The 24,688-nt window shown below is 45.8% G+C and overlaps 1 protein-coding gene across 1 annotated transcript in view; it reads left to right on the top strand.

Annotated features, from left to right (window-relative positions):
* The window catches only part of PSMG1 (proteasome assembly chaperone 1), a 65,349-nt gene extending 40,944 nt beyond the window's left edge, over positions 1-24,405 (top strand). The window contains exons 4-7 of the mRNA XM_085621253.1: positions 207-269; positions 11,089-11,287; positions 18,305-18,441; positions 24,204-24,405. Coding sequence (XP_085477379.1) covers positions 207-269; positions 11,089-11,287; positions 18,305-18,441; positions 24,204-24,278 — 474 coding nt within the window. The 3' untranslated portion in view covers positions 24,279-24,405. The remainder of the gene's footprint in view (positions 1-206; positions 270-11,088; positions 11,288-18,304; positions 18,442-24,203) is intronic.
* Positions 24,406-24,688: the final 283 nt, after the last annotated feature.

Raw genomic sequence — 24,688 nt, forward strand, 5'->3', positions numbered from 1 at the left:
GCCTTAGTAGTTCTGATGTTTGTTTTTGAATGCCACCAAACCCTATACATTAATTTGATTGCCTTGCCATACAGCCTGTTAATCCTCGAGAACTGTTAAGTTGGAATGTTCTGCTTTAAAGCATAGCATGGTAACCTTTTGGCCAGCACTTCCATGGACAGAGTCATTTTACCAAAAATGCTAATACTTTCATGTTTGCTTTTCAGACCCTCGTCTGCCAGTGCACCAGCCACGTGGCCGAGGATCAGCAATTTCAATGGTGTGAAAAGGTAAAAAGAATATATTTCCATTTAGGTTAGAAGATGGTTTGTCTCGTTTTGTTGTATCCTATACTGGCAACTTTTTACATGAAAAAGCAACCCATCTTTTTGTAGCCTCATTACAATTATTGCTCATCAAACCACTGAATGAATCAGTTACAATTGTCGGTCTTTGAGTTCATCAAGAGAGCGGCAAAACATTTAGGCAAAGGTTTGGAGTATGGATTGGCACACATTGAAGAATTTTGTGCTAGCACTAAAACATAAGAACTACCAAATGGAAGTAGATTCATTTGCTAATCACGTGCCACTGTAAAGGTGGCGATCCAACAGAATGGTAGTCAACATGTTTAAGCCTTAGCAAAAGGTGAGGGGAATCATTCCTCGAGATCAGTTTGGCAGGAAACATGGCGCGAAGAACATTTCCAATGCTAAGATGAGCTCACTGTAGCACCTTGGATGAAGGCTTTGTCGTTGGTGTCAAACTAAGATATTTAACGTTTAAGTTGGTACAATCTTTTCAGGCCTCGTTTTGGGCTTTTAATATAATATATATATATATAAGATATATATTAGAGATTATTTTTAATTTTTGAGCTGAAAGTTGGAGTGGCTCACCTCCTGGAGGTTTGAAGTTGCCAGTTATACTTGAGGGGTCAATCTTATGGTATATTTTCCATTCGTATGTGCATTGACCGGTTATCCCATGTGCCTTCTTTTTTTATAGTGTGTAAAGATATCTATGTAAGAAGTACAAGAGGTTTTATTCAAAGTCAAATACATAGTACATTATTGAAAATTGGCCTTTGACAAATTTCGCAACCCAGTGTGAGCTCGCTGCCCTTGATAGTTTCAGCTGTTATAATGCTTTGCTCTTCTGTTAGGTTGTTCTGTTAGCTTTGGTAGACCAATATGGTAGAGTATCTTGTTCTAGATCCTTTACAAATGAACTTGCATATAAAAGTCTGCCTGTCCTCTTCATTATGCCACTCCTGATCTGAGTTTGTTTATACACTTTGCACTGTATTACCAATGACCCAAAAAAGCTTTGTGCTTTTATTTTTCAGAGTTTGTAATACTAAGTTCTATCTTTGATTAGCACATTTTAAAATATATCTTTACGTATGTTTAATAGATGTTCTTTAATTGCTAAACTACTTAACTGATAGATTAGATGGATAGGAAGGATTTTTTTAAAACAAGTAAGCTTCAGCTCTTTCTTGATCGAATTGTGTGCGACTACTCTTCTAAGTCCATGTAGTTGTGAGCTAATTAATAACTATTAATTTGTGAATAGTTTGTCATTTGTGTGACTACACCAGTTCACAATTAAATCATTGAGCAACTTTAATTTCTATTCTTGACTTTAAGCAAATTTCAAGGTGTGAGAAGCTGGCTTGGTATATGGTGTACACTTATGTAAGTGGCCACCTTGCACCAACCCAGACAACCCTTATGGTGATTTTAGTGGTCTTTGATAATCATAGAAAGCTTTCTAAGTGGCAGCTGTGGAGAGCAGCCTTCAGGCTTAGTCCAGAAGGAGTGTAAAGCAGCTTGTTTTACCAGAGCATAATCTTATTGCTATAGATTTAAGTGAAAAAGAACCATACAGTGTATTTATAAAAATATGTATTTATTATATAACACTCACTAACACATGGAGGTTTCTCCTAGCCAGAATGCACACAATTATTATTTTATTTTTTATAAATCTTTTTATTAACATACATTAGCTTATTGATTTCAATACACAGGAAGTAATACATCTGGCATCATGGAGACAATAGGTAAAATCAGTTAATGCACTATATCACTTGGAAGATCTAGGGGGAAGGGGGGGTCATCATAACTGACAGTGAGGGACGGTTGACATATATCCCCACGATAGGAATTCCACAAACCCCATATGTGGGTCCACTTCTTAGGGCAACCCCGAGCCACATACACTGTCTTCTCTCTAAACATGGAAAAATCCAGGTCTTTCTTCCAGTTTCCCACTGTAGGAGGATGCGACGCTCCCCATAACTGTGCGATTTTTTTTCTTAGCGAGCATAAGCCTCAGAGTGACCCACTGTGTCAGGTAAACACTCAAATCTGTCGGCTCCCAAATATTCAATAAACATCTTCGAGCTTCAGGCCCGAGTTCGGTGGATAGAACTGTATTGATGGTGTCATGTATCTAACGCCACTAGGGTTGAATAATGTCGCATTCACAAATAATGTGAATAAAAGTACCCACCTGGCCACATCCCCGTCTACAATCCACCCCGTCTACTTTACCCATCCGCACCAGCTGGGGCCCAGTCACGTATACCCTATGGAGGATTTTAAGTTGTACTAGTCGGAGTCGCGCTCGTATTGCCACGACTCTGGGCGAGGAAACGCCCTCCTGCCATTCTTCATCATCCATCTCAATACCGTCCCCTGACCATTTGAAGAGGGTCTGGCATATTATTTATCAATTTTTTATATATCAGAGAGAGAGTTTTATCAGGGAGGTGTCCATCTAGTTACCTATCCTCCAACGGGGAAGACTCGGCAAGGGTGGTACCACCCAGCAAATGGGAGCGCAAAGCATGTCGGATCTGTGTGTAACAAAAGTATTCTGTGTCCGCTAGTTCGAATTGTTGTTGCAGGGCGGTGAATGGTTTGACATCCGACTTTTCCCATAAATCACCTATACATGAGATACCAATAAGGTCCCACTTGTCAAACCCCTTGGATTTCCATAGGCTACCCAGCTGCTCTGAATCCCATAACGGAGTCGCAAGCGTAAGTCTGCGATCCCAACCAAGGCATTTAGTGTCAGTATGCCAATCGTGTACCGAATGTTTGGTGGGGCCCGTGAGTTTAGAGTGCTGAGGTTTGGAGTAAAGGGCTCTATTGTAGTTCCCACCGGAGAGAAGCCATTTGTCCATGATATAGCCTGGATCTCCCGGTCGGGCGTAGATGCCATGGTTGATGGCAGCTAGGTGGGTCGCCCAGTAATACTTTTTAATATCAGGGAGGCTAATGCCCCTATCGTACCAGTTCAGAGTGAGCTTACTGAAAGCAATACGAGGCGTTCCATCCCACAGCTGGTCCCGCTGTATGCCCTCTACCTCCCTGAAATAAGACGACGGAACAGGATCTAGGGAATTCTACAGGGCGTACAAAAACCGAGGCAAGGACTTAATTTTAAAAAGAGCCACTTTACCCAGTAGGGAAAGGGGGAGAGACTTCCAATTATTTATCTTTCCTCAATCTGGTCAGAGGCGGGAGCAGGTTCTGAGTGTACCGGAGTGATAAATCTAAAGAGAGAAAGATCCCGAGATACTTAAAGCCCTCTGTACGTATTTGTATAGGGCACACCTTCGGAGGGGTAGGTGGTTCTCCCGCTAGAACAAACAGCAGGGATTTACTCCAATTAATAGAATATCCAGAAAATCTACCAAAGATGGCCAGGATATCCAAGACGACAATCCGGGACCGTCTCGGGGAGGACAGATAAAGTAGGATATCATCTGCATAGAGTGAGATGCTGTCTTCCCACTCCGGGACCAACACAGGCCCCGTACTACCGGGTCACAGAGTATCCAAGCTGCTAATGGCTCCAATGCCAAGGCAAACAGGAGGGGGGGATAGCGGACATCCCTGTCGGGTCCCCCGGCTAAGCTCAAAAGTGTCCGACTTCTTATTATTAACCACCACCTGCGCCAGAGGTTTAGCGTATAGGAGCTGTACCCATTGAATATATTTAGGGCCAAACCCCATTTTTTCCAAAACTGCCCAGAGATATGGCCATTCAATGGTGTCAAAGGCCATGGTTGCGTCAAGGGAGACTATTATAGCTGGTTCCTGGATGGAGGTTGCTCTGTCTAGTACCTCATGCACCCTACGCAAATTAAGAGCTGTGTTGCGATGAGGAATAAAACTGGATTGGTCTGGATGAACTAGAGTCCCAATAACAGTGACCAGGCGGTTAGCCAGGAGCTTAGCCAGAATCTTGGTCTCGGCATTCAAGAGAGAAATCTGTCTATACGACGCAAAGTCAGTTTTAGGTTTCCCTTCCTTGTGGATAGAGATTATGGTGGCCGTCCTCTGATCAGCTGGGAGGATCCCCCTGATTCTGGATTCCTCAAACATGGACCGTAGATATGGGGCCAGTTTGTCCGGCCGAAGTTTCTACAGTTCGATCGGAAGACCATTAGGACCGGAGGCCTTCCCTGAGTTTAAGGACCTGATTGCTTTCGCTATTTCGTCGTTGGATATGTCGCTATCCAGAAAGTTACAGTCCTCTACAGGGAGCTTGGGCAGCATTATGTCAGCTAACAGTTCACGTGAGTCCTCTACAGAATAGGGAGCGACGGAAGAATAAACAACGCTGAAATGGTCCGCAAACATGTCCACAATGCCTTGCGGATCTGTGAGAGGGCTGTCCCCCCTCCCCATGAAGTTCTGGCACTAACCGGCTCGTCCATTCTTTTTTGTCCAGCCGCGCTAGTAATTTCCCTGCTTTATCCCCCAGATCATATAACCGTCCTTACGTGGCTCTCCCCAAGGTTTTGGCCTGTTCAGTCACTAATGCCCTATATTCCTGCTGTTGGAGCTTAAGATAGTGAAGCTTATCCGGCGTGACCTCTGATTCCAGGTCAGTCTCTAGTCGGCTAATCTCAGCCTCAATGGCAGCTATCTCTTTCTGGTGTTCTTTCTTTGTTCTGGAGATCAAAGCTAAGGCTTGACCCTGGATCACCGTCTTAAAGGCCTCCCATAGCGTCTGCGAGGAGTCCACTGATCCATCATTGTCAGTAAAATAATTATCTATGGCTGCGAGAAGTTCCTTGCGAATTTTAGGATTCCGGAGATACCATGGGTTGATAGGGGCCACCCTTCCCACCTGTTTATAGTTAAGAACTAAGCGAAGCCACACCGGTGAAAGGGCAGAGATACCCCTGGCCAGGTGTTTAATCTTGTGAATATGTGTGACCTGAGATGCAGGGACTAAAAAGTAGTGTAGAATGAAAGGTGTGCTGCACTGTGTTTGGGTGATAGGCCCGCCACCCATCCACCAGCCCCATGGTCTCAAGGAAACCAGAAAGCCAACACGCTGTTGTACCCACCTCTCGGGGGGGTATGGCGATCTAGCTCGCCCGAGACCACCGAGTTTAAGTCACCCCCAAGTATTAGCAGGCCCTCTGGAATAGCAAGCAAGATAGTCCCTAGGTCCCTGAAGGTGGTGGCTTGTAAGCCAGGCGGTATGTAAACCGACAGAAGTGTGATGGGGTGCCCCTCCCATGTGCTCGAGACCCCAATGTACCTGCACCGGTCATCTGTCCAGGTGGCCTGTACCACCAGCGGGAAGGATTTTCTCATCATGATACCCACTCCTCGCGAGCTGGAGGTGAATCCCGCATGAGCCAACATGGTGTAACCCCCTCTGCGCATTGCTTTGCATGCATTTCCGATAAGATGTGTTTCTTGAAGCAATACAAAATCAGGGGCCTGACGCTTGATGTATTGGAGGACAACACTGCGTTTGATTTTATCCCCCAACCCGTTGACATTCCAGCTTAGAATTGTAATCCCTCTGTCCCACTGTGTAGCCATGACGGATTAGAAAATGTCCCTACTTCCTCTAAGAGAGTTGCAGTATAAGTTGCTGATGCAATAATTACAACAAAAATCAAACAACACACCTCCTCCCAAGGACCCCCACCCCACTGCCCTGCACTCTGGGCTTAGAACTGCCCATTTGAAACTTGCAGAGTGCCTGTCGCCCTCGTATGGAACTAAAAGTAGAAGAAAAAGAGGGGTAGAGCGCTCCGCTTCCCTGTCCCCAACAGATTCAAGTGTACTTCTCCAAGTAAGTAAATCTGTCAAGTCCGCAGGAGTCCAGCACTGCAAAAGACCAGAAACAAGGTAACCCCCCTCCCGAACCCACTCCGCTCCAGTCCCCATTTACTCAGTTCAGGTTCAGCTGCAGGCTTGATCTCATCCTCAGCAAGGCCGATTGATTTCACCCTCCCTGTCATTGTGGTCGTTCGGGCTTCTAACTCCCCGGTGTTCAATCCAACTGCCACTGCTTCCGGATGTTCGAAGAACCAAGCTCTCCCCTCTGCTTCGACCCGGAGACGTGCTGGGAATAACATCGAATATTTCAGGCCCCTTTCTCTGAGATCTCGTTTCACTGCAAGGAATGATCTCCTCTGCCTTTGTACCCTCTGTGTGAAGTCCGGGAAAAGGGTTATGTCTGCATTTTCGTAGCGAAGGGGGGCCCACATCCTGGCGTTCTGGAGGATAATATCTCTGTCTCGGAAGTTCAGGACTCTAGCTAACATCGGTCACGGTGGAGCGCCCGGCTTGGGACGGCCATCTAGGACCCTATGAGCTCTTTCAATAACAAAGAATTTGCTGAGGCCTTTAGGTTGCAAATGTTTCAGGATAAGGTCTCAACAAAGAGGTCGGGGGACTATCCCTCTGACTTTTCCAGAACTCACAAAATGCGCAGGTTGTTGCGCCAAAGGTGGCCTTTATAGTCGTCCAGCTTTAACTCTGTAAATTTGCAGAAATGTTGTAGTTCGCGGACTTCTCCTTGGAGCGGTGTGACATCCCCGACGAGACTGGTGGCAGTGATTTCCACCTGTTTGACTTTCTCGTTCAGTTTAGCTAGATCAGCCCTGATGAGATTCACGTCAATTGCCACGGTGTCCATTTTGTGCTCTAGGGAGGTTTTGACTCCGGTAATGGTGTCCATGACATCCTTCAGTGACAATTCCTGCTCCTCTTCTCCCAGGCCGCCTAGGGAGGCGTCTCTCGACAGTCTGTTCGGTTGTGTGTCCTAGGGTATAGTGTAGCGGTCAAGTTTGTTGGTGTGAGCCGCCTTGAGCCCCCGGGGCCTTGTTGTGGTCCATTGCGCCGCAAACAGACGACACCGACCCTTGCCAGGGTCAAACAGGGCAAGTGGCGATCACTGCACCTCACCGCACTCCCATGGTCGGCGATCCTGAGTATTTACTGACCCCGATGTCCAGGTGCAGGGTGAACCAGCCTGATCTCTGTCCCTCCCAGGAACGCCTGCCGCTGTTCGGCTTAGCCTCTGTCAATTGATGTAAACTGGCACTCAGATCTGGGCCTCCCCAGTCCAGACGGGCCCTTCCTTGCGGATCGCCGCGGGCGCCCAGCCCTGCACAGCACTGTCTGCCCAGGGGGGCCTTGCACACCTCTCTCAGAGGCAATGGTCCTCCAGGTCCCGCGTCGCCGTGGGAAACAATCTGCCAAGCTACATCACTCCCTTGGCCTCCGGCAGGACTGCGGGTCCCGGCTCCAACATGGGGAGTAGGCCCCGATCCGCAGGTCCCCGCAACTATGGCCCCTGACGTCGGCCGCGGGCGGGGGGGGCAGAACGAGGTGCCACTAGGTCCCCAATGCATAACACTGCTATCAGCTGAGTTTCCGCCATTTGAGTGAGGATGGCGCTCAGGTCCGGGTCCCTCCTGCCCAACCAGAGCCCTCTCACCGGATTTCTGCTGGTGATAGGCCTCGACGTGTCCTGATCCGCACGAGGAGATCTCGCACTCCTCCCTTGATGGCGATCACCCCCAGGGTCCCGCGTCGCCGCGGGAAACCGTCAGTGCGGCCGAGTCACTCCCTCGGCCTCTGGCGGTACTGTAGGTCCCGGCTCCCGCTCAGCGAGTAGGCCTCACTTCACTGGTCTCCGTAACTTTGGCCCCAGACGTTGGCTGCGAGCCGGGGTGGCAGGGATAGGTGCCGCTACTTCTCCGATGCAAAGAACAACCTTCAGGAAGGTCGGATAAAGGATTCGGATAGACGTGGGGAAGATTAGGGTGATGGAGCTTCACTCTACGCAGCCATCATGGCTCGATGCTTGGCCATGCCCCCGCACACAATTCTTTTGAATAGAAAGAGGTAAGGAGCACGTAATACACAGTGGTCACCAGGTGGGAGGCCAAACCATATACTAAAATAGTGATATGCGGACCACGACTCCAGTTGACTATACCCAGAAGACGTAGAAGTGCCGGGGACCCAAGGAACCACCCATGGAAATTAACCAGGAGCCCTACGGAGGCCGTGTGCAGAGTGTGAATACGACCGAGGGATCCATGCAAATCAATGGGTAAGTCACAGTTGCAATTTTAAAGAAAGACCCTTCCCAGTGGACCCTGAAGAAACCCAGTGGAAGACAAAAGGTTGGAGAGCCACCCCACCCGCCGATACCTCCGGAACCAGGATACCTGCCCCAGGGAAGCCGGGTGCATAGGTGTGAAGTGGCATCGGAGAACGCCATCAAACTCCATGGAGGACTTCAGGAAGATGCGGCTCATGGAGAACGTAAAAGTGTCCGGTAGAACCCAAAGGTGGATTCAAGTTGAGAAGTACCTAAATGCAGAGGGGAAAGAGTCCTGGAAGTGACCAGAAGGCACGGAAGACGAATACCCACCGATGACGGGTGCTGCAGGAGAATTGACGGTGACCGTGAAGCTGCAGCTGTGCGGACCAGGCAGTGCTGTGGAAGACCAGGAGCTGTTCACGAGCTGCCCCACGTTGGATGTCGAGAGTTGAGGGGTCGGTGTCCGTCAGGAGCACCAACAAGCCTTTGCAACTGCAAACAATGTTGGGACCAGCAAGGTCCAGGTGACTCACAACAAGCAGGGAAGTTGAGGCAGGCCCTGAGCAATCAGAGGAGACCAAATAATTCAAAGATTACCCTCAAGAGGACCCACAGGCCAGAGGCACTGCAGTGGCGAGAGGAACTCGAGCAGCTCGCCATAGAAGCAGGCCCACGATGCAAGTGATCCGGTGAGGACGAAGGTCTTGGTCACTGGAGATGCTTGAGGTTGGGGCCACTTGGAGCCCGAAGATCTTGGTGGAAGGAAGCCAACAAGCCTTTGCAACTGCAAGTTGACGTGGTGCATAGGGGTTCGGTTCTTGCGGCTCCGACGAGGGGTACTGGCCTCAAACTTTGTGAAAGGACAAGGCAGGCCTCAAGGGATGTGAAGAACCACCACCAGTGTTGCTGAGCCTTTCGAAGTCTGTGGGAGCTCAGGATCAGCAGACCGGTCAGCTTAGTTGCGGTGCCTGCAGATGCAGGGAAGTGACTCCTTCATTTCAAGGGAGATACCTTCAGGTGTCTTGAATGCCCACCAGCCTTGGAAGGTACCTGTATGGTGCGCAGGCACGGATGTTGCAGCAGACGAGTAGGGCGAGGAGATCAGGAGTCTTCCCGGTTGCAGCCTTGATGCCCAGAACGAAGTCCAGAGTGCCCAGACGATCGAAGAAGAGGTGTGGCTGAAATTAATCTCGTCTCACGATGAATCTAGGGACCCACCCTCAGGTAAGTCCTTAAGTATCCTAAGGAAAGGGTTGGGAGGATTCAGGGGTTCCTCCCCAAGGAGGAGCTGGACAAGGGGGAGGATACTCCCCTGTCCTTTGTCCAGTTTTGCGCCAGAGCGGGAGCCAACGGTTCCCTGAGCTGGTTTGGCCTGGACTATGCATGGAGGGCACCAGGTGTGCCCTGCCCGCAGACTATGTGAAGCTGGCAAGTGCCCCCATCTTGCCCTAATACACTAAACCCTGTCTGTGAGGTGGTCACACCTCCCTGTGACAAGATACTTATTGTTCTGTCTTCCCCTGCCTGAGCATGGCTCAGCAGCAGGAGGGCAGAAACATGTCTCTGGCCGGCTGTCCGGTTCTAGAAGACTGGTACCGGGAGCACCGAGGGCCTCCCAAAGGATCTTTATGGTGCATGGAATCATATCTCCCACATCGTTTGCGGTGTGATTCCAACATGTTTGATACCAAACATGATAGGATTAGTTACAGATAGTTTCCAGATGGTCACCGCCTAATGACGCGGCGCCCATCTATATGTCATAAGGCTGTCTCACTTACAACCTGGGAGAATGGACTCCGTAGGTCGTAGGGGTGACCTGCTCATGCAGGGGCACCCTCACACTTCGAACCAAGCACCCTGCCTTCAGGATTGAAAGGCCTGCCTTAGGGTTGACTTATAGTTTTTAAGTGCAGTGATCTTAGATATAGGTAAACCTATATCATTCGTAAGTGGTGCTAGCACCAGCTTACATAGGTTGCAATGGCAGGCCTGTAGTTAAACATTGAGTGGTCTCCCATGGGTGGCATAATACATGCTTCAGCCCATGGGGGACCCCTGGTGTACCGATGCCCTTGATACCTTAGTACCATATACTAGGGACTGAAAAGTATACACTAGGATGTACCCAAGTACTTACCAAACCAATTTAGGGGAAAAAGCACAGAGACTGGGGTCCTGATTAGCAGGATCCCAGTCGGACTAGTCAGAAACCATCACAGCACCAGGCAAAAAGTGGGGGTAACCATGCAGAAGGATCATACCTTCCTACATTGAGATGGGATGCCCAATGTTTCAGAGGGGGTGAGTAATTGTTGCATGTTTTATGGGTTAGTGGACTGAATGCTGTTAAACGGCTGGTTATGGTGAGTGTTATGAAGATTTCCTTGAAAAGGGAACATGGAAAGGTTCTGCCAGTGGAGGCTTTGATCTTGTTTTCAGACTTCACGACTTCCAAAAGTAGCATGTGGATTAGAAGCAACATTCAGACAAATCTAATAGATTGTCAGTGTCTGCTGTTACAACACCAAAACAATACTTAAATTATTTTAAGAAGGTAAGCCTTTACTCTGTATGGGTCAAAACCTTATTGCTTTCTCTCTGACAACATATAGACATGCCTTTTCTCACACAAATGAGTGATTATATTTTGTTTTATCTGGACACTGCTGATTTATTTATTGTTTGATTTAACCTTACTGAATTTCCCATTTCCAGGTGTTCAGCTGCATGGAGAAGAAACATTTAAAAGTGACTGTTCTATCAACTTGCCCCGTCGCCAGTTATAAAACCACTGAATCCGTTTTCACACTTCCAGTCCCATTTCTGAAAACTTTGAGTACCATGGAATCCACCCAAGATGCTTCTTGTTCACCGCTGGAGCAGCCCAATATTGTTGATGGCCTTCCTGCTGCAGGTAGAGTCCTGTGCCTTTTTTCTAAAAGTATACGATGTTGACTATATCAGTAGGCAAAGTAAGTCACATTTTTGAAGGTTGTTTAATTTCAAATTTATTTTCATCCCTCATGGTATCACTTTTTTAATGTTTCAGACTTTATCTTGTTTGAACTCTATTATGTATTACTTTAGATGCTTGACTGGTTAATTGCAGATGCGTGTCAGGAAGGGATGAGCTTCACTATAATTGTTACCTGTTTTGTAACATAAGGTCTTATAAAGGCTTTAATAATTTGAAATACCTTTACATTGGTAATACATAACAGCCGCAGTGCCCCGTACGTTAAGGTAATAATGTTAGTAATAAGTCTCCCCATCCTCACTTGATTTAGCACTTTAATATCAGCTTTAAATAATTTTGAAAATTCAGCCAGTTTTCTCCAAACATCAGCTTATAAGTTCTGAAATCACACACATTTTTGTTTCAAATGTTCACTTTGAATTTTGTTAGAGGTCGATTAATTCAACCAAACAAATGCTTCTAACTTAAAAGGCTGGGATGTAGCCAGGAGAGCTACTTGTAGGTTTACTACAACCTTTTTTGCCTTCTGTTTCATCTGTCGCAGAAATATAAGAGGCAGCCAGTTGTCTACTCGTATTACGGTACGAGGGCAACTATTGTAGTGATGACAGGAGAAATTCTGAGTTTTCTTCAAAAGTTTATTTCTTGAGCAAAGCACCCACGACCGGAGCCATCCAGCCATGGAGAAACCAACGTCCAACCTGGCGTTGCTAGGATTATACGCAACCGAGCAGCAACGCTCGAGAATGTACAAAGAGAACATGCACAACAATAACCATGAATTGGATAGCAAATTGTGGATCTTGGGTAGTGGGTGACAATCCACGATGATATTGTTTTTGAGGGAGCGCAAGTCAGCACATAATCTGACCTCGCCTGATTTTTCGCGGATTAAAACTATGGGAGAAACCCACTCTGAGGAATTGCATGGTGTGATAATTCCCTCATCACATAAGTCCTTCAGGACTTTCTTTAATTCATCTCTTGCACTCAAGGGAAGAGGTCAAACCTTGTGGACGATGGGTTGTGCATTAGATTTGTGGCGAATTTCGTGCTTAAAACCTAGGACATTGCCAACTTTATTTTCAAAAACAGAAGGAAATTGGCTAAGTAAAGTGTTGACATTGTAATCTGAGACAGACAGATTGGAGACATTAATATCCTCAAATTCATGTTAGCTATAATAATCAGATGGAATATCTTCCAAAGTGACGGGTTGATCTGTACCAGGTTTGAGATGCAAACCCATCTTGGAGAAATCTAACCAACCCCGATTGTTTCTTCCCTTAAGAGCAACAGAAACTTTGGTGAAGGTGCGTCTGCCAAGAAATTCAATTGCAGAAGGAAAGTAACCCAATATATCTATTTCTTTTTCACCATAAGCTTTAGGGTTGACGTGAGATTTGGTAAGAGACACATGACTACCCCAGTTTGCCTAAAACGTTGAGTCTGACAAAATGGTGATGGGAGAACCTGAGTCAGCTTTCACTTGTAAGGGAAATGTTCCGACCAATAGTTCACACCATGGGCCTTTAACTTTGGAATGGTCAACAAAGTCACATCCGATGGATAACATTATATTGTCAAGTGTTTCTGAACACGACTCAATATTCTCGTTGAATTCAATGTTGTTGACCCTTGTGGTGAATCTCTTACCATACAGCTTGAAAATGGCCAATTTTTTTGCAAGATGAGCATCTTTTATCAGAAGCAGGACAATTGGGGACATTTCCAAGATGGTTCCTTGAGCCGCATCTGTAACAAATTGTTGGTTTTCTGAAATGCTGACTAGAAGATTTGTTTACAAGATTTACGGAGCACTTGGAAGAAGAGCGTTCATCAACCAAATGAACACTTGATTGTGACTGACTTTCTTGTAAACTTTTAGAAGAAATGGTTGCACGTTCTATACTTTTGACAATGTCCACGGTTTCAGCCAACATAGGATTTTTGCAACTCAGCAAACGTTCCTGAATTTTTCTTGAAAAGCGGGGAAAAATGAATTGGTCTCTTATACACATATCTGTACTTGCACCAAATTCACATGTAGACGCTAATATTCTGAGACCAGCAATGTAATCTTCAACACTTTCCTCAAAACATTGCTTACGTTTAAAAAAATGGTGGCGTTCTAAAACGATGCTGGGCTCGTCGGAACACTGTTTGTTGAAACATGCAAGGGCTTCTTGGTAAGTGTCCCAATTGTCACCTGAACCAGTAGGGGCAGGAACCACTGGAAGGTTTTCAAAAACTTGTTGAGCTGCTACCCCTAAGCAACCATATAAAATAGCTACTTTACGGGGAGGAGAGTATTTAAATGCATCAATTGCAACAAGATAATTCTCAAATCCTTTTAACCACTGGCACCTTTTGAGAGCTGGCTTACCAGGATTCTGTAAAAATGGAAGTCGAGTTTGAAACTGTTGAGAAGAAGCCATAACTGCGTATAATGTCACTTGAAAATGAGCCTTGAACGATAAGTGTATGAGATTTGATAAAGCGTGCTTACCGCTGAGGAATGATATGATGTCACTTTGAAATGATCTTTGAATGATGAGTGAAAAAGCTTTTAATAAAGCGTGCAGAAGAAGCTTTTAATAAAGCGTGCTCATCACTGAAGAATGGATGTGCAATAAGCTTTATATGATAATTAGTTGGAGCGTGCCTATCGCATGAAGGTATAGCAAGCGTGCCTGTCGCTGGAAAATATAAATATGCAATAGGCTTTACTGAGTTGCATCAAGGAGCGTGCCTATCGCTGTGAAAAGTGACAGGTGGAGCGTGTTTGAAAAGCATGCCTACCGCTGAAAGTGCAATAGTTAATGCATAACTGAAAGCGAGCCTATCGCTGAAAGGAGAAGATGGCCGCCTGCCGCCGTAACCAGGGTGACGGTTATGCGTCGCTTTCTACAGCTGGTAGGCTTGAGCTGCTTCAGGGCTGTAGCATCACGACGTTCCAAGGCAACAAATGGAGGAGCGAGTTAATGCGCATTCAAAGGGCGCGCTGGAGTACCGAAGCTCGAGCGGAGCAAACTGCTGCTTAAGCCAGGCTGCGTGGAAAGTATAGCTGAAAAGATATAAAGTTAAGGAAAGTTTGTCAAACCGTGATTCCAGATGACTTGTGCCGAGTCCAATTCAGTGGAGCACAATACGCGCAGGATCAGTGAAGTAAAACAAGGTTGCTCCCAAGCAATTAAGGAGGTGAAGTCTCGGCGGAGGGTGCGCGAGTTCCTGCTAATCGCCAAGTTATTGTAGTGATGACAGGAGAAATTCAGGGTTTTCTTCGAGGTTTATTTCTTGAGCAAAGCACCTACGACCAGAATTATCCAGCCACGGAGAATCCAACGTCCAATCTGGCGTTGCTAGGCTTCTTAGCAACCGAGCAGCAATGCTCGAGAATGTGCAAAGAGAACATGCACAACAATAACCATGAGTCGCGTGGTAGCACGTGACTCATAGTGAAACATAACATTATAGTATTACAACAACATTTTCCGTGGGTTGAATCCATTTCCATTTCTAAAGTGAACATGTTTTCTACATGAATTATGAGTATTTCTGTCTTCTTTCCTAGAATTCATACTTCTTGAAGTAAGCAATGCTTTGCAACCCCGGTGTCATTAGTTTTACAGTAAACAGTTTAGTGATTTCAGCGAATGTTTAATTGAAAACGATTCATTCGCTGCAACACAGATCACACAGATCAGCGTGTACCATGTGTTGTATACATTCTGCTCTGTACAGGCTTTGAGGCCCATTCTGAAAGAGGCTGGCATACACGTCACAAGAGGGAAGGAATCCACTCATCTGGGAGAAATGCAGGGCTCCTAGAGGGGCATCTCTGCAGACAGTCCCAAGCCACTGAAGGACTATTGGTGCCTTGACTGATGTCATGTTTGGCGAGGAGGCCCTGCAACTCACCTTCTCCCCCCTCACCCACCCCGCCCCAGGTTCTTATTTATTTATTTTTATTTTGAAGGTTTTATATAGCGCTGGCTAGACCCAGAGGTATCCGAGCGCTTTACAAGATAAGGATAGTATAAGGCACATAGGGTATAAAAGCATATGAAAGGAAGTGCAACAAAAATTTACAAAGTACAGACAACATGAGCATTATACAAGACCAGATAAATAAACAGGGGCAGGAGCTATACATTTAAGTAATTAGGTAAATGGTGAAACAGGAGAACAGGGTATAAAATTACTGAACAAATATAGTGTGATAGATAAGAAATCTGGAGTAGGACCGAGGTTAGGAACCCCAATAATAATTGAGGAGGTGGGTTTTGAGGTCTTTTTTGAAACTAGAATAGGAGGGATTACAGCGCAGGTTTTTTGGGAGGGCATTCCAGATAATAGGGACATTGCCAGAGAAGGAGCGAGATTGTGTGGCTTTCTTTTTATGCAGAGGTGGGATTAGGAGTAGGCTGTTGGTGCTTCTCAGAGGTCGAGTGGAGCCCGCAGTGTGGAGTTTCTTTGAGAGGTAATGCGGAGTGTTTTGGTGGAGGACTTTATGAGTAATGCAGGCGGTTTTGTAGGCAGATCTGCCTTCGATAGGGAGCCATTTAAGAGATTGGAGAGTTGGAGAGCCGGGGATATATGATCGAAGCGTTTGCAGTCCGTGATGAGCCTGGCAGCAAGGTTGAGCACAGCTTTGATTGGAGCTAGGTGTACTTTGGGGATTCCATTAAGGATGGCATTACCATAATCAATACGTGACAGAACAAGCGACTGAACTACGAGTTTGAAATCATCGGTGGGTATGAATGGTTTAATTTTCTTGAGGTGACGGAGAGTGAAGAGGGCTCCTTTGGCCGAGTTTTTGATGTGAACATTAAGGGTTAGGGTGTTGTCGATGGTGATGCCAAGAGATTTGACGGAGTTGGACAGGCAGAGTGAGCAATTGAGTGCAATGAGGTCAGGGATCCATGATTGAACGGGCAGAGGGTTATTTTTGGGGGAGAAGAGAATGATTTCGGTTTTGTTAGGGTTGAGTTTGAGATGATTGCAATGGAACCAGGTTTGGATCTTGGTAAGGGTGTTGTTCAGGTGTAAGATGTCAGCATGAGTTTTAATCTTGTAATAGATTTGGGTGTCATCGGCGTAGAGGTGGTAATTTATGCTTGGTTCTGGTTCGGCAGTGTATTCCAGTAACTAGAACCTGCATACACCATAAAGGCGAGGCCAGTTACAGTTTATTTACTTGTGACTGCGATTGCTGGGTGTTGCGCTGTAGGCAGGATAGCTGTAACGCCCTGAACGTCTCAGGATCGTTTAACAGACACGACAATGAGGACGCAACCACTTGTGAAGGGTTAGTTCTTTTAATGAAGGCAAATAAAATACAAAGAACAAACAAAAGTTATAGTCACTGGAATCCTCCAGGCTAAGTACGTTACCAGCCCACAGCACGGATGGTCCTAACCGTCCTTTGCATATACGCCGATCCCGGCGTATGCCAACAGAGGGCAGAAATGAAATGGCCGACAATGCCAATCGGTAGGCTGTGAGGGGCACGAAGAGTGTTGGGGAGAATCGAGGAGTCAGGGAAACACCCAGCCGGGGTCTCTACCTGAAGGGAGCAGCCGCTCAACCTCTTCCTCAGACTGCACCGGGACGCGGAGTCACCTCCTGGTGATGCGTCACCGATACCCCAATCACAAGCAAGAAGACTGAACCGAGAGCAGCCGCTCGATCGATCCTGTGGACTTCCGAGTCTGTAACGCGGCAAACACCTCCTGGTGTGCGTTACAGCTGGCAGTCCCTGTGTCTCTGGTCGGGCTGGGAGTTACGACTCCAACCAGCAAAAGCGCCACTGCGCTTGGACTCAGCCGAGTCAAAAAGCGAAGCTCAATGGTTGACCGGTAGAGCTTCCGGGTCCTTCACAGGTGACGATGGGGCAAGACACGGCCCAGGGAGTAACGACTCGACCTACCTCCGTTCTTGCCTTACTGGAGCACCACTCCGGAACACTGCTCTTCACGAAGCAGGTACGTCGGTGTAAACACAATATCCGACAGCCTTGTACCTCCCGGTTCCTCCCTTTATAGGGCGTGTTTTCCTTGAGTTATGTAACAGCTCTCCTGTTTACATAAGGGCGTGTTTCCCTTGAGTTATGTAACAGCTCTCCTGTTTACATAAGGGCGTGTTTCCCTTGAGTTATGTAACAGCTCTCCTGTTTACATAAGGGCGTGTTTCCCTTGAGTTATGTAACAGCTCTCCTGTTTACATAAGGGCGTGTTTCCCTTGTATGACAGGAATTCTTGACAATAGCACTGTGTGACCCAGTCATCTCTTAACAGCTTTTCGATACACTGCTTGGTTTACTGGCCTGGTGATGAGTGACTGAGCCAATGATTTGAGTGTTTGAAGGTGTCACTGCGTACAGAGAAGGGGAGTAAAACCATGACTATCTGAATGTATGCGCATGCCACTGTGATAGTACACTCTGCTGTAGTGAGCCGGTAAAGTAGACCCGCAAATTAGATCAGAGGTCTACGTACAGCGGATCAGTTCTGCATTTTGCCACTGGCTTTTTTTTAGAGTTAACTTTAATGATGTAATAAAAATGAAAACATTAGACTCTGGAAACGACTACATTTTGGATTCCATTAGTGTAATAATCGTTAAAGTAAAACCCTGTATAAAAATCATAAAAGCCTTAGAATTTCACCTACATTAAATAGCTTCAAAATAAACGTTGTAGTGCTGCGCGTCGCAAGCTTGGCAGTACTGCCCATGTTTGCAATATTTTTCGGCTTATAAAGTAGGTCCAGACTGAGAGTCACTTACATTACTGTCTGTGGTTTATGTCTGGACTCTGTCGCAATAGTGGACTTAGCCGTATTTGGGCTATCGTACTCTTCTTTAGGCCAGGCATTCTGAAGGGGGGTTGATTTAATCCAAGAGGATCAAACAGTGTGTTTTTGTTTCTCCCTCTGCTCCTGCCCTCAGTTCTGAGTTACTGCCAGGTATGGCAGATTCCTGCAGTGCTGTACCAGTGTTACACAGATGTCATCAAACTAGACTCCCTTACCATTGACGCCTTCAAGCCTGTGTTGTCTCATCAAAATCTTCGCTATTTCTCCACGGTAAGAACTTTTTTTTTAACTTGCTAGTTTTAAGTAACTACCTTAATACAGTCTACGGGTTTTTCACTGCCCTTTTGAACAAATTTGGATTTTCCTGAGGGGATTCTCTAAACAGACCACACATTTAATTTGATATAATTTGAGAGATACAATTTATATTGAGAAGTGTATGGGTTTCATTGCAAGCTTTTGTTAGGATAATTGATCAATTTATTTTATCCCCCTCCCCTCTCTCCACACATCTGTGCCTCACTTCCTCCCCTCCCCCGTGTAATGCAAGGTACCCTCACATAAAATGAAGGTTTATTAAGAATAATTGAAGAGTATTACTAAAGGTAAAAATAATAGTCAACCAGAATGAATAGGGATTTAGCATACGGCTCAATCAAATGCAGCAATATGATGTCCTGGCATCAAGGCAGAAGTATGAGACCAACCCACACGGGTGCAGTCTCTTAAGTCGGGGGGGGCAGAAGACTGGCTTACCTCCAAAATGAGTCTTTTTTTATAAGCAAATCTTCTGTAGAAGTCAGTAGAAATCACACAGGCCTCACGGGTGAGCAACTGTAGCAATGAACTGACAAGTCACAATGCAGAATTATACAACGCCATCTAATGCCACCATTCTAGCACTAGCCCCTAACTTTGATAATAATGCGCCCTGTTATAACATAACGTCATCGGAGGTGGCGGTACAAATCTGGCTAGACAAACGTAGTTCTTCAAGAACAGAATTTCAATACAGAGCATCTGTGCATATTGTAATTACATGCGCTGTCATAATGAGAAATTAAAACGCATGTCATGGCTGCATTAAACTGTAAGATTAAAGTTGGGCCTAGTCTGTTTTTTTTTTATTTTTTACCAAACACAGAAATATACAATTCTGCCAAGTGTAGCGTTTTAATTTTAGTGCAGAAATGTATAAAATGTTTAACACAAATTTTTATTAAATCTAAATCAGCGTTGTCATAGCATAGCCAACAGAGGTGCAAGTTTTCCTTATAAACACTGACCGGTACAGCCCAGGCTGTGACAGACAGACAGACACAGATGGACAGACTCAGACAGCCACAGACACGCAGACACAGAAAGAGACAGACAGAAAGAGACAGACAGAAAGAGACAGACAGAAAGAGACAGACAGAAAGAGACAGACAGAAAGAGACAGACAGAAAGAGACAGACAGAAAGAGACAGACAGAAAGAGACAGACAGAAAGAGACAGACAGAAAGAGACAGACAGACACAGACAGACAGACACAGACAGACAGACACAGACAGACAGACAGACACAGACAGACAGACAGACACAGACAGACAGACAGACACAGACAGACAGACAGACACAGACAGACAGACACAGACAGACAGACAGACACAGACAGACAGACCCAGACAGACAGACAGACAGACACAGACAGACAGACACAGACAGACAGACAGACACAGACAGACAGACACAGACAGACAGACAGACACAGACAGACAGACAGACACAGACAGACAGACCGACACAGACAGACAGACCGACACAGACAGACAGACCGACACAGACAGACCGACACACACAGACAGACACACACACAGACAGACAGACACAGACAGACAGACAGACAGACAGACAGACAGACAGACAGACAGACAGACAGACAGACAGACAGACAGACAGACAGACAGACACAGACAGACAGACACAGACAGACAGACACAGACAGACACAGACAGACAGACACAGACAGACACAGACAGACAGACACAGACAGACAGACAGACACAGACAGACAGACACAGACAGACAGACACTCACACACACACACACACACAAAATACCATATGTATGAGTTTGATATCTTCTAGGGGGTTTAGGCTCCAATTACCACTGGAGTGCTTCAAATAGGAAATTTCTATTGTACAAGGGATAGCTGGAAAATAAGGCGCTGTGCTTAAGCAATAAGGCTGGATGTGATTAACGAACATGCATTTCAGACAATACATTAGACAGCGTTGTATAGATCTGCATCAGTCATATTTACTTTGCTGGGCACAAGGCTTAAAGCAATTTACCCAGAAAATCATGATTTTAGTCAAGTGCTGAAATGGTGAATAACTTTGCCAGGTGTCGAACGTTTATTCATGAAGTCGGGATCTAGGCCATATTTTGAGGATCTCCGAGTGACATAAATTTACATACAATAATTCTAAATAGGAATGGTTTACATTGTGATTATCCTAACAATTTGAAAATGATCTGCCCCAAGTGGTCAAACCTAGTTTCCTTCCACTAGACCATACACTTTTAATTTTCTCCACCTGACATGTATGATATACACATATAAATGTAATTGCACTCTTGTCCTAGATTGCTCTAGATTCGCTTCAGAAGAGCTCGCAGTGTAATTTCAATATGTAAGTGTTCTAGAGGGCCTTTGCTGTTCAACACTCTTTGTGCATAGGTTTACTCTGTACATGTTCTACTCCTATATGCATATTCACTGTGTATTTTCAATATGCAAGTATTACCAAGTGTGGCTTCTGGCAGATCACCCAGACCTCGCTTAAGAATCTGTTGTTGTATTATTAAGACATTTGTATTCAGACCCGTGGTGCCTGAAGTGGTGTGTTCAAAAACTGTCACTAAATAAGGCCATCCTTTAGTAGGTGGCGAGCAAGTCTTTGCATTTTCATTGTAGCCACACAGTCATGGATCTTCTCCCAGGCGGTCAGGGTTGTATGGTAACATAGCTTCTAACAGGAATGCCTAGTTTACCCCAAAACTAGAACATTAGATGGTTGGGCGCTCCTCTGAAGACAATGAAGTGGCCCGGGGCTAATAATGGCTGCTATTAACCTTGTGCTTCTACATTCTAATGTTTGTCTTTCTGTTTCTCCTCTTTTATTGTCAAACATTATACCCTCGGTTGATGGAATGTTCTAATAGCCTAAGAACCCTTCTGCCATATTGATTGTTAAAGGCCCTCTCACTTGTTATAGGCCCTCGTCTGTGGCTCAGGCCTATAACTCGGGTTCAGGGCCTTTAATAACCAGTATATCCCCTGATACTGAACTAGAAGAAATATCTGCAGAGGCTAGAACAGACCACAATCTTCATATGTTTTAGTACGCTTATAAGAACATAACTTCTCTTCTGTGAACCTCTTTTGAATGGTAAGTCGCAGTTTTTAAGTATCTCTTGCAGTTTTTTTTAGTCTTGAAAAATACAAATCAGAGGAGCCACGACTTTGAAGGCTTTATTGTAATCGTTCCTTTCATTTGTGTTGGTCTAGTTGACTTAGTTCAAATTAAAACACACTGCACTTCCCAGAAAGCATGAGGTTGTCAAAAGAAAGTCTGGATTGAAAACATTTGTCCCACTGACATGGAGTGATCTGGCAAAATTATTTGCATCCTACATAAATAGAGATTTTTGGAACCGTGTAATTTGTAGCATTAGCACATTCATTGAATGTTCAGAGTGTAACACCTAATCTCTGTAATCCAGTTCATAAATACAGGTCGAACCACTCAGCGACGAATGTTAGCATAGACAACTGGCCTTTAACAAGCATTTGCAATGCAATAGGTCTCGCATTTATATGAGTTTGAGCTATTGGCATTGTAAAATTACAATGCCTTTTATTTATGGTTTGGTTTTAAAACAAATAAAAGGTATTGTCATTTACAATATCAGTAGCATAAACTCGCATAAAAGCAGTGTGTGGCGTGCAGCAGTGTGTGGCGTGCAGCAGTGTTTCGTGTAGCAGTGTGAGGCATGCAGCACTGTGTGGCGTGCAGCGGCGTGCAGCAGTGTGCGGCATGCAGCAGTGTGCGGCGTGCAGCAGTGTCGTGCAGCAGTGTCGTGCAGCATGCAGCAGTGAGTAATGCAGCAGTGTGCGCCGTGCAGCAGTGTGCGCCGTGCAGCAGTGTGCGCCGTGCAGCAGTGTTTCGTCTAGCATTGTGCAGCCGTGTGTGGCGTGCAGCCGTGTGTGGCGTGCAGCCGTGTGTGGCGTGCAGCAGTGTGTGGCGTGCAGCAGTGTGTGGCGTGCAGCAGTGTGTGGCGTGCAGCAGTGTGTGGCGTGCAGCAGTGTGAGGCGTGCAGCAGTGTGAGGCGTGCAGCACTGTGAGGCGTGCAGCACTGTTTCGTGCAGCAGTGTTTCGTGCAGCAGTGTGAGGCGTGCAGCAGTATGTGGCGTGCAGCAGTGTGTGGCGTGCAGCAGTGTGTGGCGTGCAGCAGTGTGTGGCGTGGTTTGTAAACATGACAAGCGGACATCAAAGGAAGGGTGGGAGGGAACGAGCATATGGGGTGTGAGTTATAACAAAAGTTAATTGTTGTAAGAGGGGATGCAGAAAGTGAGGCCGAGCGCGCGCTGGGGAAAGCAGTCTGCTGCTTTCAAGTCCGATGCCAGATGCCAGCTTCGTGCTTGAATGCCTCACATGCACTGGCCATAAACCGCATTCCTAAGGTCTTGTGCCCCTTACTAAATCTCTCTGAATGCGTGAGGCGGCGCAAATGGAATGCGTGTGGTTGTGCGCGTAACCGCCACCCGATCCGCCTGGGAAGCCTTTGGGAGCATTTTCTGAAGCCCCTACATAAGTCTCACTTATGCGATAGCTAGGCGAGACCTAAAAAGGAGTGCAGAAGGGGCACGTGACAGTCGAATACCAGTACTTGACTGTGTAGCACATCCGCTCCTAGTTGCTAGCCCCTACCCTCCTTCTGCTCCCTTGCCTACTGCGCATGTCCTCGTGACTGCTATGGGCTACTTACAAGCGTAATTGCCTGGATGTATATTCCACTAACACTGCTGTTAGATACACTGTATTAACTGCAGATTTGTATCCAATAATAATAATAATTTCCTATTTGTAAAGCGCAAACCTTAAGGGTTTTAAGGCACTGGGGCTCGTCAAGGAGATTAAGTGAGCTATTGCCCAGAGTCACATGGTGCTGAGCTGAGCTGCCGTCAGCGCCGGGGATCGAACCGTGAGCCCTGCGCTCCATAAGCCGCTCTGGCTGCTACACCACACCTCTCCCAATCAGAATATGGACAAACCTTTACTATCAAGCATTAGCAAAGCCACTAGGTCTGGTTCAAGCCTGCTGATTCGTGTAAACACAGGCATGCACAAATGCTATTTGTTTATAGGGGCATACTAAAGCCAGATCTATTGGCTGCGACAAAGTTTGGAGTCCTGAGAGTCGCAAGGATTTTCTGTATCCTTGTATTTTTCAGTTAGGTCGCTCCCCTCGTTGCTAGAAATATGGCCTTTTAGGTCATTTGTTGTCATTTGACACCATCATGGGCCGATTTTGGGTGGCACCGGTAAGGACCGGCCTATATCACCCTGGATATAGCACCGACTCTGGCTGGCTCAATGCAGATGAAGTGCAGTGCAAGAACAGCCATTTCTTAGAGAGGAACTTCACATGCATTAGAAGTCACATGTATCTGGCCACGGTAGCCTCTCTGGAGGCCCTATAAACACTCTGAGGTGCCATGCAAGTACCCGCAGCTTGACCAGAAGAAATGCCGAGCTGGCTGCACAGAGTTACACAACTGCCTGGTTGCTGCCCGACTGTTTTGTTTAATTTCCTCCTTGCAATATTGTACTATTGTGTCTGAGGCTTCCACTAATGTTTGAGTTTTGTTTTATATGAAAAAAAACTTATTAAAAATAAACATAGATTCAAAAAATGCAAATGTTGTTTCAAACTTTGTAATATAGCTGTATTTCCAGTGACATGTTTTATTGTCTTTACAGGATACATCTAATAGCATAGAAATACTGAAGAAAATAGTCACATCCGAAGAAATTCAAAGCAACCTCTACACATAAAGCTTGCCAACAGTTTTGCACTCTCTATTAGATCTGTGTATATTTTGTACTCTTATCTCCTTTGTGGATTATTTCTTCAAATGTGGATTTATTTTTAATTGAAATAATAAAAGACCCGCTCAAGCCAGCTGATGTTTTTTTTTTTTTCATCACCTAGAAATATTATGCCGAAATTCATCTTTTAACCACAAGGTGGGAGTGTTGTCTTTTTTTTGTGTTATTAGTGAAGCATTGTGCTACATGACGGTGGTGCTTCCTTTCTGGATGCTGTCCTTAATACACAGCAAATAAGTATTTGCAATGCAATAGGTGTCGCATTTGCGAGAGTTCAAGCTATTGGCATTGTAAATGGCAATGCCTTTTATTGATCTGGTTTGATAATTAACACATAAATAAAAGGCGTTGTCATT

Source organism: Triturus cristatus, chromosome 8 (assembly GCF_964204655.1).
Source record: "Triturus cristatus chromosome 8, aTriCri1.1, whole genome shotgun sequence".
Lineage (NCBI taxonomy): Eukaryota > Metazoa > Chordata > Amphibia > Caudata > Salamandridae > Triturus > Triturus cristatus.